The 13,473-nt window shown below is 34.5% G+C and overlaps 1 protein-coding gene across 10 annotated transcripts in view; it reads left to right on the top strand.

The window, feature by feature from the left end:
• The window catches only part of LOC150107702 (tropomyosin-like), a 102,940-nt gene that overhangs the window by 73,437 nt on the left and 16,030 nt on the right, over nt 1-13,473 (top strand). For all 10 annotated transcript variants that reach the window (XM_090392015.1, XM_090392019.1, XM_090392014.1 and 7 more), the window contains one exon: nt 8,310-8,385. In XM_090392015.1, the coding sequence (XP_090248141.1) occupies nt 8,310-8,385 (76 nt within the window). The remainder of the gene's footprint in view (nt 1-8,309; nt 8,386-13,473) is intronic.

The following is a 13,473-nucleotide window of genomic DNA, read 5'->3' as shown; positions in this document are numbered from 1 at the left end:
TTCTTTTTGTGACATGTGCAGAAGTGTCGAAGGTCTCGAATCTGTGGGCGTACTATAGCAGACATAAATTTTGTCGGTAAAAATAATGCCATTAAAAATAACTTTGTAAAAATTTTTAAATCGGTAACTAAATTATTTCATTCTGTTGAGTGATTTTTTAAAATAGTTAGCCATAAAAGTGTATAGATAGAAAATTTTTAAAAGCTGTAACATTTATTTTTAAGATGTATATAGGTACACTAATCAAATTTGGGTATCGATAAAAAGTGACGCATTAATCAAGGGATTACTGTATATCTAATTCAAATTCTGTACCTTTAATTAGTAGCTGCAGTAATTTTGTTAATTTGTTTCTGTTATTAGAATGGTATCAGCATATCTAGATTGTTGTATTTTATACCATTGATACCAATTCCTATTTGTTGTTTTTCAATCTTTTTCATCTCTGTCTCACTATAGATATTAAATAGATTTGGTGAAAGGATACAACTTTGTATAACTCCTCTTTTTGTTTTCACTACAGAAGTCTCAGAGTTAAACAGCTGCATTTTCTGTTTGGTGTAAATCATTTTTATAATCTTAAGTACATGATCTTCTATGTCTAATTTATCTAACATATTAAACATTTTATTATGTTTTACCTGGTCAAAAGCCTTCTGAAAGTGTATGAAGCATATGTAAATGTTCCTATTTCTTTCAAGTGATCTTTCTATTAGTATTTTTAGTTCTTTTAGTTCACAGTACTATAATCCTCGCTATTTTGTGCATTATTTTCTTTGGAATTGTAAAAACTTCAGGTAATTCTATTGTTTTATAGATGTCCTGAATGGATTCCACTAAATAGTTATTGCCAGTCAAAGCTTTCATCAGCTCAGCTGGGATATTATCACAACCAGGGGATTTATTATGAGGAAGATGCTTAATTACGTGTTCTATCTCCTTTCTTGTCGGTAGAGTGGTATCTGTTGTTACGTTTAACTTAAGGTGTCGTGAATCATCTGACATGTTACCATTATCATCATCATACAGATCTGATAAGTACTCCACCCATCTTCTATTTATCTTTTCCTTATCAATGATTGTTTCCATCTTTGTCCTTGACGTTATTAGACTGTGTAAGTTTTGCTTTTCCATTAAGTTCTTTCACTTTCAGGAATGCTTCTGGTTTTGTTCGTATTTTGTAATACTATCTCAGTGCACTGCCTGTTTATCCAGTTTTTTTTTTTTTCAATCTTCTGCATAACTGTTTGATTCTTTTATCTAATGTTTTATATGTAATCTTTCTTCTTCATTTGCTCCTCTTTTCCATGTTCTTCTTTTATCGATAAGGTTGATTACTTCTTGTGTTATCCATGGTTTTTTCTTTCTTCTTGTTTATTGATGTGGTTTTTAGCAGATGTTATAATAGCTGCTTGTAGTCTTCCACTGAGAGGGTTCATTTTCGTTTTGCAACTGTGCAAACAGCAGTTCTGAAACATTTTCATTAAATTTTGATTTTACTATTGGATTTTGTACCATTTGCAGATTCCATTTTAGGGGGTTGACTTCTTTTAATTTTTGTTTTCAGGCAAATATTCATCTTCATTAAGACCAGTCTATGATCAGATCCACAGTCAGTACTTGACATCACCTTTGAGTTCTGTATTCCATTGAAGTAATGTTTACTGACCACAATATAGTCTAATTGATTTTTGTATCTTCCATCCAGACTTTCCCCATGTGTATCTTGCTGTTAATTTTTGCTCAAAATAAGTGTTAGTTATGATGAGACTATGCTTGTTACAGTCCAACTTACAAGTTATCAAGATTCTTATCTAATCTTCTCCGCCCTCACATAGACCACTCAGTCTCTTCAATCAAAAATTCTACTGAGTTTCACACAAAAATTAAAGACATTCAACTATCAAAAACTGACTTGTTAATCAGCTTCGACATTGTCTCCCTCTTCACAAACATTCCCCATAAAGAAACAATAGAATTACTTACTCAAAAATTTCCATGTGATATAGTTGAATTGTTCAAGTTTGTTATTGCATCAGGTTACTTCATCTGGAAAGGTCAAATTTACAAGCAAGAAGAAGGAACAGCAATGGGATCTCCTTTATCACCAAACCTAGCAAACTTGTTTCTAGAACACCTTGGAGAAAAAAATATTCACTTTTGAACCCAAACCAAAAATTTGGTTAAGATATGTCGACGACGTATTTGCAGTCTGGGATCATCCCGAACATGAATTACAACTGTTTCTAGATAAAATTAACCTTCTTCATCATCAGATCAACTTTACGTTAGAAAAAGAATCTCACAGGGTATCTCCTTTTTGGATTTACACATCCAAAGAAAAGAAGACGGTTCCATTGTCACGTCTGTCTTTCGCAAGCCTACATTCTAGTTTCCAGAGCACACAAATTCTGCTCCTCTGAAGAATCTTTAAACTAGGAATTAGAAGTAATCAAAAATACAGCCATCCTAAATGGATATAATCCGAAAACAACTCAAAAAATCATCAGTCACTTCTCCACACATCAAACCAGACAGGAAGAAGTCCATAGGATTCCCATACCTTACGTCAAAGTCATCTCCGAACGTCTTTCTAAAATTATGAAGAAATACAATTTTGACACTTCTTACAAACCTGTCAACCAAATTTACAACTTGTTACCTTCTCCTAAGGACAAACTCTCACCTTTGATGTTGCCTGGCGTTTATGAAATTCCATGCTCATGCAAATTGTCTTACTTTGGACTGACAGGTAGGTCTATTCAGAAACGCATCTTGGACCATCAAGACCACATTCGTCTTTTTAAACCGCAAAAATCTGGCCTCTCTCAACACGGAATTGAAAATCCAAACCATAGGATCCATTGGGAAAAGTCTAAACTTTTATATAGATCTTTATATAAACATGAACGTTTATACAAAGAAAGTTCTGAAACCCTACTACACAGACCAAACTTAAACCGCAACGACATTCTTACTATTCCTAAAGTATAGGAAATTGTCATACAAAATTGTGTTAAACAGTTTTTTTTTTAAACTTCTGTAGCACGTTACGCACATTTAATGAGATTCTATTATAATCATGCCCCCCTAACTGTATGTTATTCCTATTATTGTTTTAAACTACTGTACTGATGATGTCCTAAGATACTTAGGATGAAATATTTACAATTAAATAATTTTCACTTTGGTTAATACATGTGCTTCTTTTAATTATGTTTCATAACAGATCTGTGTCATATCAAATAAACTGTGCTTAGTTATTGCATTACATTGTGTACATTTCACTTTCTCGTCGACTTTGCCATCACAATTACATGGTATAATAAAAGGGTATTCAGTCCTTAGCTTTTCTGTGAGAACACACTTTCTCTTCGGCATTTTAAAGGCATATAAAATAATAAAACTAATTATGTTTCATAACGGATCTGTGTCATATCAAATAAGCCGTGCTTTGTTATTACAATGTCTGCTAGTTGCACTATTCTCGCAACATGTCAGGGTTGTCAATTGATAAGACAATTTTATGATGAATAACTAATATCGATTTCTTGGCAATTACATGTTTTATGTTTAAGAATGGGAATGTTAAACACAAATTATGGGATAATTCTGCGTTCTGAAGAGTTTTATTGGGGATGCCAGGACACGAACTCGTAATAAGGGACAATGCTGTAAAATACGGGATGCATACGAACCCTACATATCATCATCATTAATGTAAAAATAAAACATTTAAAAAATGTGTTGTTTTTTACTTTTATACCAGTAACTTATGCAGGTAGTGTAATTTCATATTGTTTGAGTTTGCAAACAACAGGCAGTGATGACAAAATGTTCTTCTGTTTTAACCACTTTAGGTAGATAAACAAAAAAAACACCTGGTACTTTCTACTTAAATGAGATTTATTTTTCCAAAGTATATGATCTTGTCAAATTTAATAGCAATTCTAAAGTAAAGCAATAGGAGTTCATATCTTTAGTCTTTTCTTGATTAAATTATTACTATATGTAATTTTAAAACCGGACAGGTGTCGTAATCCTGGATCAATTATGTTATCATTTTAGTTATCAAACTACCATTATCTTGAAAACTGAGAGAACTTGAGGGGAAATGTTTTTTTTCTTTTAAAGCATTTTTTTTTACTCTACCATTAGCTATTTTCACATACCACACCACTCATGATCTAGACAAAAATTTTTTGAGAGGTGGATGTGTTAAATATGCTGAAAGTCGCAACAAAAATTTGCAAATTTCTTCATAACAGAATGAGACCAATTTTTATTTATCGCTGCTTATCAGGAATATTTCATATCAAAGTCAACTATTTCAGTTTTTGATATGAAATACTCCTGATAAGCAGCAATAAAGTTGAATTAAGTATTTCTTCTATGAAAAATATTGCTTAATTCAATGTGATTTGGAGCAGACATATTCCACTACAATCTACAGGTTATAGTATAAAATCAGGAAGAAAAGAGTTCTTGGAATACCTGAAGCAGGTGGTGCCTATCTTGAAAAGTTTTCTCAAAAAGGAAATAAAACAATCCAAGTACCCAATTTGGGCATTAAAATGACAGTAAAATCATTAATTGGACAGTTTAGAATAACTGATTAATTTTAAAACTCTTTCAAATGTAAATTCTGTGAATCTGCCAAATAAAAATGGCTGCCATAATTAATAGGATGCTTGGGGTGGGAGGACTGTCCCCAGGTGGACAATATTGATAAAGGCCATAATACAACATTCTCTTAGTAACTTTTATGTGTGCATAGTGCTCCTTATTTGTAATACAATACATTCTGAAGATGTTCTTATAACAATGTAATGTAGACTTCTCAAATTGAGTTTTCTGTAGTTAGAGCTGCATTATTAATCAGAACAGGTGAAAATTAATTGGATGTCAGCAATTATCTGTAAATTTTAGACAGATAAACAAAAAACAAACCATTTACAAAGATTTTCATTTTAACTAAAATAAAAATTCTGAATATATATTAAGATCCATGCTGTATATTTTTTCACTTTCAGATTTCTAGGTTTTTTTTTTGTTGTTCCCACCAATGAAAGATTATTTGCAAATATATAGTACATCTTTATACCATGGGTGGGCTACGAATATTCTTTTATCAATTTCATATTATTATTATTGATAAGAGAGATCTCCAGGGAGTCGGAAACTCATTGAGGAAAGCCACATACTGCACACACCAGCAATCATACTTATTCTTGAATTCATTCACAATACTTGCACTCGCAACATCCAATGGCAATCCATTCCAATCACGCACCACCCTCTGAGAGAAAAATCTATTCATCATTCCCTTCTTAGTGGCCTTCATTCTCAGCTTACAAGGATGCCCACTTGTCCTTTCCCCACCCTCCATAAATTGAAAAATTCCATCAATTGAAATCCTATGACCCTTTCAGAAGTTTGTAAGTCTCAATCATACCACCCCTCTTTTTCCTGTTAGCATCTGCAGTCTACAAATTCTCGATCTGTCTTCATAATCAGTATTCCACAATCCTGATATCAATTTTAACACTCTCCTTTGTACTCTCTCTCCAATATATCAGAATCGCAACTGAAACCAGGAGACTAGACCTGCACACAATAGTCCGAGCGAGGTCTTATCAAGGTCTTGTAAAAAGGCAAAATAACATCCTTATCTTTACATGTGAATGTTCGTTTCAACATTGCAATTATCTTTTGAGTTGTATTTGCAATTTTTGCCACATGGCCCCTGAACTTCAACTTCCTATCTACTAACACTCCAAGATCCCTAGCCTCATCAGTTTCTTCTAGCATAATCCCATCAATATAATAAGACATTGGATATCTAATCAAGCCAAAGTGAATGACTTTACATTTACTGACACCCATTTTCCCAAGCTCACAATTCGAGCCTATTCAAATCATTTTGCAAGTACTGCATATCAGCAGCATTCCTGATTACCCTACCTATCTATGCATCATCAGCAAATAGCTCTGTTGCTTGAATAACAGTGGGCCAAGCACTGATCCTTGTGGTACACCACTTGTTACCTTAAATCTTGCAGACTCGCACGTATACTACTTTTTGTATACATGCAAATCTATCAATCAGCCATCATCTAACAATGCTAAATCCTCTTATGCTTACGCACATTCTATAACATTGTTATAGAATGTGAGCAAGTTGCTAAAACATGACCTTCCCTTAGTAAACCCATGTTGCTCATTGCAAAGTAGAGATTCACTGTCAACCCATTTCTCTGAATGCGAGCCCTAACCAATTTTTCCAAAATCTTCACCACCATTCCTGAGATACTAATTGGTCGATAGTTGGGTACATCGTTCTCTGCATCGCCCTTGTGCAATGGAATTACCATACATTCTTTCCATTCCTGCAGAATCTTCCCTGTTCTGAGACTCATTAAACAGCCTGGTCAAAGGAATGGCCATTTCAGTTGAACACTCTTTTAGTGCACGTGCTGATATCCCATCAGTTCCTATTGCTGAATTCTTATTCCATTTGTGCAACGGCTATAATACCACGTCCTCGTACACCAGCGTTTCTTCATCTAGTGGAGAGGTAACAGTGAGCTCAATGTTGTGTACACCAGGTTGATAGCTTTTAACAAAATGGGCACTGATTAACTGAACGACCTCTTCTGCATCTGTAACCCTCATGCCATCTGGATTTAGAAGAGTTATTCTTTCTTTTACTTTTAGCATATCGATAGAATTCTTGTGGGTTGTCTTTAGCATGCAGAGCCAGTTTATTTTCATATTCAGAGTTTGCTTTCCGTACAACAGTTGACTATTCTAGCCTTCTGCTTATAACATTCATAACGGACATCATCTTTATGCACATGATATTCCTTCCACATTGTCCTTTTCTTACGAATCTGTTGCTTAATAACATTACACATCCATTTGACTCTTACCCAATTTATCCTTCAAACTCTTGGGACACATTCTGATATCACATCATTTAAATATGTTTAAATGCTTCTCATGTACTGTTGATATTCTTTCCATCCAGCAACATTCCACTGAACTCAGTATACTCCTCAGTTGGTCATAATTTCTTGCTTTGTAGTTCGGTATGTAACCTTTTCTGAATGGAACATCCATAAACTTAGTAACTTCCCAAATGAGTACTGCATGATCACTGTCACCAACCAGAAGCAGAATAGTTATGTCTGAAATGCTCTCTGACACTATAATCAAATCTGATGCTCTTTGTCCTCGTTCCTTCTGTCTCATGCTGCTTGAGGAAGTTGTCCTGCAACAGTCAATAAATGTATTTTCATTCTTCTTATGAGATTCTACTGCTACCCAATCGATATTTGGATAATTAGTCTCCCATTATGATTACTCTTTTCGTACTCATCTTTTCTATTTGGTGATGCATTTCTTCATCACTAGCAACTGATTCACCAGGTCTGTAGCAACATCCCACTATGTAATTGATCTTGTTAGATTCCACCTCACACCAGATGGCTTCAAACTCACTGCCACATGAAATATTGTTAGTAGTAGTACTACTACTACAATTATAGGTCTCAACTCTAACTGGGTTTAATTCATCTGATATCATTAATAGCATGCCTTCTCCTCTCTATCCTTCCTAAAAAAAAATACTGTACCCTTGACACTCGATACCAGTCAGTAGGTCTGATTTTGATAGCCAGGTCTCACTAATACCTACAATCTAAGATTACAACATATTGACTAAAGCAACAAACTCTACCCCTTTGTCTGATACTCCTAGCATTCATGTAGACATAATCTACCTGTTTGTTCCTTTGTATAGTCTTTTCTGCAGTCTGCCCGACGCAGTTGGAAAACTTGCAGATCTCTATTCTTCTCTAATGCCTTACACATGTAAACATCTTTGCACACATTTGATGAACACAAAGCCAAAATCGTTCTCTCCTCTTCAACATTTCCATGACAAACTCCATTCCCATCATTGGCACAGTTATAACATTTGCTCTTACACTCGCATTCACACCATTCCTCCCTTTATAATTTAGTTTCCCTGACTGTGTTAGGTTTCATACCAGTTATTAGTTTTTCTAGACTCCTGATACCAAACGCATTCAGGTATATTAAACGCATTCATATGTATATTTTTTGTATGTTTAATTTATTTTTTATATATTTTTACATTTATTCAACCCAGATTATAAACTGTAAATTACAGTGTTTTTAGTTACAGAAGTTGAATAACTAACTATATACTTTTCATTCTTATTTACAATATGTGAATTTTATAAAATAGTCATGCATTTAACACACACTTTTGTATGTGACAGCAAAATTGTAGAACTTGAGGAAGAATTAAAGGTTGTAGGCAATAACTTGAAATCCCTTGAAGTTAGTGAAGAAAAGGTATGTTTAAGTTAACATTTTCTTTCCTTGATATTAACATACTATGACTTGAACAATACCATATTTGTCTATAAACTATGCAATCAATTATTCATATTATAGAACTGCAGAAACACGAAACAGCTAACCAGATTCATTATCCTAATTTATTTTATTTTATTTAATTTTTTTTTGTGTGTAGAAAGTTAGGATATTAAGTCATTTTGTTTCGTCTGCTTCTGCCTACTATGCAGTGCAGCACTGATGACAGTTTATTTGTTATGGATCAGGTTACTTGGCTTTTGTTATCTTTAAATTCCTTACTTTTAGTATCTCTAAGATTAGTATTCTTAATATTTCTAATAATCTATGCAACTTCTGTCTTTATCTGTTGTACCTATCTAAATCTCTTATCTTTTTTACATTCATCTCTTAAATATTTTAACTGGCATTTCTTAGTATTATCTTGCATGTGTTCTGCAGTTAGTTTTGCTGAGTTGTGAATTATTTTACCATACCAAAAGTTTCTGGCATCTGTGATGCTGTTTGAGGATCAGGCCTCCTTTGGAAAGACCTAAATTTAAAATTGAGAACGTCCATATATTTATATCTGAATTAGCTAACTCATTTGAAGGTGAATTAGCTAATCCCAGGCTGCAATGAAAGTTTTTCCCCTCAAAAAAAAAAAAAAAAAAAAAAAGTGGTACCCAAGTAGTACAGTTGCAAGAATATCATATTTAGTTTTATTAGAAGGGTTTGGGCTCTAATATAGCAGGAAACTTTTATATAAGAAAAGGTGAATCAGTCATACTTATAGGTAAAAAACTCTCAAACTAGTTTTTTATCACCTAAAAACTGGCTATATGCCAGAGACATAATACACTGGGTTTATAGCATAAGCTATCTCAGCCATAATTAAAACCACACATTTCTCATCCAGGAAAAAAAAAACAGTTAGCGAATGCAAGCAGTTCACAAATAGAATGCATTTTGTTTATGGCCTAAACTGCTTTAGTATAATCCTAAGGTGATACCATTAAAATATTCTGTGTTGTCAATTTCTTGATATGTACCCTCAAGGGATGTTTAGGCTATATTACAGCATTACATGAATAAGTTTACATTATTAATAATCTTTTAGCAACAAATTTCCTCCAAATAGTCTATTACTTGTTGAGAGGAGTCTCAACAAGTAATATGTCCTCCACATAGCCTTTAAAGGAATGCGGAGAACCGACCAGGGCTTCTGACCTAATGTCCAATCCTCACCTTCTCGTCGTGCACCCTGTTGGGTATCTACTTGGATACTGAATGAACGAGGATGGGCTGGCAATTTGGGATTTAGCCGACCAAATTGTATTCTTATTGTGTTAAACCAAAATAAAAAATGATGGTACAACATGACAAAATTTCATGCTGGCTGGGGCGTCGCCCGGTTAAATAAGGCTCCTGTTGTTTTCGTCAGGGAACCAGGGTGAACAGCAAAGTCAGCTACTGGAACAAATCTGAAAACAAACCCCAACTCAACATCACCAGCGTTAAAGATCGGTACTATCAACATAAGAAGCCTGAATGGCAAAGAAATGGAGCTAGCTGAGGAATTAGATAAGTACCAGATCGACATAATAGGAGTGACTGTAACAAAAAAAAAAAAAAAAAAATGGTGATCTTTCTGAGCAATAAATACAAAATGTTATATTCAGGCAGGGACAATCAAGGAAAAGAAGGAGTAGCCATAGTATTCAACACTAAATACGAAGCTAATCCTCTTGAATTGCAGTCAGTCTCAAGTAGAGTAATGTGAGCAAATATGAGAATGGGGGACTGGACAATGAGACTTATTTGTGCCTATTGTCTAACAGAAGGTTTTGCTAAGGTAGAAGTGGAGGAATTTTTTGAGGCTTTAGAAAAAGCAACTGACACAATGAAAAAGGAAAAGTTGGTCCTTGTTGGGGATCTAAATAGCAGAGTAGGAAATGATTGTGAGACATACAAAAATATTTTGGGAAAATTTGGAGAAAATAGCAGAGCTAATAATAATGGCAAATATCTATTGGATTTCTGCTCAGGACATGGCTGGTTATTACTAACACCATGCTCCAACATAAAAATGTGCACAATGCACAAATTCACATGGAGAGAAGAGGCAAGGAATAAGAAAAGTCTCATTGACTATGTTATTGTTGATAGTGATGTTTTCTCCCTGGTGCAGGACACCAGAGTGTACGGAGGATTTGAAATTGGAAGTGATCACTATTTAGTCTTGAGCAGGATAAAATTGAATTTCATATTGAAAAGAATAACATGTAAGAAAGTTTTAAAGCGAATAAAAGTTGAGCAGCTCTCAGATGTGAACTGTAGACTAAAATACACAAAGATTATTGAAGAAAAAAATGTAAGAGTTTGAGAACAGGAATCAAACCTTGGAGATTCAGTGGCAAACTCTGAAGAAAACATTGATTGATTCTGCTAGAGAGGCATGTGGTGAGGTTGTCTGCAAGGATAAAAAAATCAGAACTCCCTGGTGGACACAGGAAGTTAAAGAGGCAGTGAAGGAAAAGAAGAAAGCATATCAAAAGTTCCTGTCAAATAAGTCAGTTTGTGCTCTTAGCGAATACAGAGACAAATGCAAGAATGCTAAACACTGTGTAAAACTAGCTAAACAAAAGTCATGGGAGGACTTTGGCAAGAATATAGAAAATAAATATCAAGAAGGTGGCAAAATATTAAGGAGGTTGTTGAAGAAGCTTAGGAATGGAGGAAAGAGTGCTGTAAAAGGAGTTAGAGATGAAAATGGGAGAAAAAGATATCCTTGAAGTAATTACTTTGAAAGACTGCTAAATGAAACAAGCAGTGATGACAGCACAGTGGTAAAAAACACTGACCAGTCATGCAGTCAGGAATACATATCCATACTCGAAGTAGAAAAAGGCATCAAAGTTTGGAAAGGCAGCAGGAGTAGATGATATCCAACCAGAAATGCTGAAGTATGGTGTTATAAGAGTCTTACAGTGGCTGTACTGCATAGTTCAGAAAGCCTGTACAGAGGTACGAATTCACGATGATTGAAGTAGAGCTCTCATAGTACCCATATATAAAAAGGGAAATAAAACTGAATGTGAGAATTAGAGGTATTTCCCATATGAGTGTTCTTGGCAAGATCTATGCAAGTATACTTGAGAAATGGTTGAGAAGAATTGTGGAAGAAGAGCTTGGTGAAGAACAAGCTGGATTCAGGCCAAATAGAGCTGTCAGGATCAGATCTTCACTTCACGACAAATAGTTGAGAAAGCATGGGAATATAACAAAGATCTGTATTTATTTAAGTTTTGTCATTTGGAAAAGGCATATGACAAAGTTCCAAGAGAGAAGCTATTCAATACGCTACAGTTATATGGTGTCGATGGGGCATTATATCAAGCAATACTTAGTCTTTATTTGAGTTGTAAGTGAGCAGTTAGAATTGAAGGAAGTACAGGAAGATGGTTTAATGTTAAATCTGGTGTGAGACAAGGATGTACATTATTTATATGGATCACATTATGAAGGAAAGTGGTATTAAACATGATATCAAAATTGGAGACGTTAATGTCAGCTCTTTGCTTTATGCGGATGATGTTATACTTCTAAATAAATCTGCTACAAGTCTGCAAGATTGTCTGACTAAATTGAATAACTGTTGTAATAGATATGGTATTGAAGGTCAGCAATAAAAAGACAATGAAAATGGGCAGAATCATTGAAAATGTCAACTGTGTTGTGAATGGAGAACCTGTGGAACATGTAAAACATTTCAGCTACTTAGGCATGATTTTTACTGAAGATGGTAAATTCAGTATAGAAATAGACAATAGAATCAGCAAAGCTGGTATGGTGGGAAGTCAATTGAATAAATTCATATGGAATAAGAGAGAAATTAGTTGGAACACTAAATTAGCTGTATACAAGACTAGTGTTCAAACCAGTTTTAACTTAAGATGGATCTGAGAGCTGGGTCAGAAGTAAAACACTTGACCAAAGACTAGAGACCGCAGATATGAGAGTCCTGAGAAAGATTAGAGGCGTGAACAGATGGCATCAATGGCAATATCATATTAAAAACGAGGATATTAGGAAATAACTTGACATTGTCAGCATCCAGGAATGCGTTAGCAGAGTTAATCTCTGGTGGTATGGTCACTTAAACAGAATGGGCGAAGAAAGATTAGCAAAACGACCCAGAGGAAAACCAAGATATAGGTGGATTGATACGGTACAAAGTGCCTTAGACAATAGAAATATAAGATCTGATAATGTTGGAGTCTTGACAAGTAACAGACTGATTTGGAGGAAAATTGTAGATAGGAAGTTAGTAATGATGTAATTTTTTCATGTAGTACTATTATATCCTGTACACCCCTTGAGGATACATGGCAGGAATTTGATGATGATGAATATTTTTTCTAAGGCACTTCTGACTGAATCAGCCCACCTGGATTTTGGTCTTCCTCTGGGTCCTTATCTTGGCATCAAACACCTGTTTTAGTGACCCTACCACCTTAGATTAGCCCTACTCACATATTCTTGAATGTAAACCATGTCGAGTTCCTTCCGATTGTCTTCATTTTGAATATGACTCAGCCATTGATGTTAATGGTTCATTCCCTTAATTTTTCTCAGAAACCTCATCTGTGGTCTGTAATCGTTGGTCAAATGCTTTATTTCTAACCCAACTCACAGATTCATAACTTAAAATTGGTTTAAATTCCATCTTATATACTGCTAGTTTAGTGTTTTGGCTAATTTCTCTCTTATTCCATATAAATTTATTCAAGTGACTCCCAACCATAACAGCTTTGCTTAGTCTGTTGTCTGTTTCCTGATTTAACCTTCCATCTTCACTAAAGACTGTGCCTAAAATAGCTGAAATATTTTACTTGTTCTATAGGATCACCATTCGGAATGCACCTGAAGTTTTCTGTGTCCCTGTCTATTTTCATAGTTTTGTTCTTTTTATTGCTGATTTTCATGCTTAATTATTGCAGCTGTTCAATTAAGTTAGAGAATTCTGTCAACTTGCACTCGATTTGTTTAGGCATACAACATCTGCTTAAAGCAAAGAGCTGTGTC

This window comes from Typopeltis vanoorti, chromosome 4 (genome assembly GCF_054136105.1).
Source record: "Typopeltis vanoorti isolate ZY-2024b chromosome 4, IOZ_Tvanoo_1.0, whole genome shotgun sequence".
Lineage (NCBI taxonomy): Eukaryota > Metazoa > Arthropoda > Arachnida > Uropygi > Thelyphonidae > Typopeltis > Typopeltis vanoorti.
This window is presented reverse-complemented; position numbering and strand designations above follow the sequence as displayed.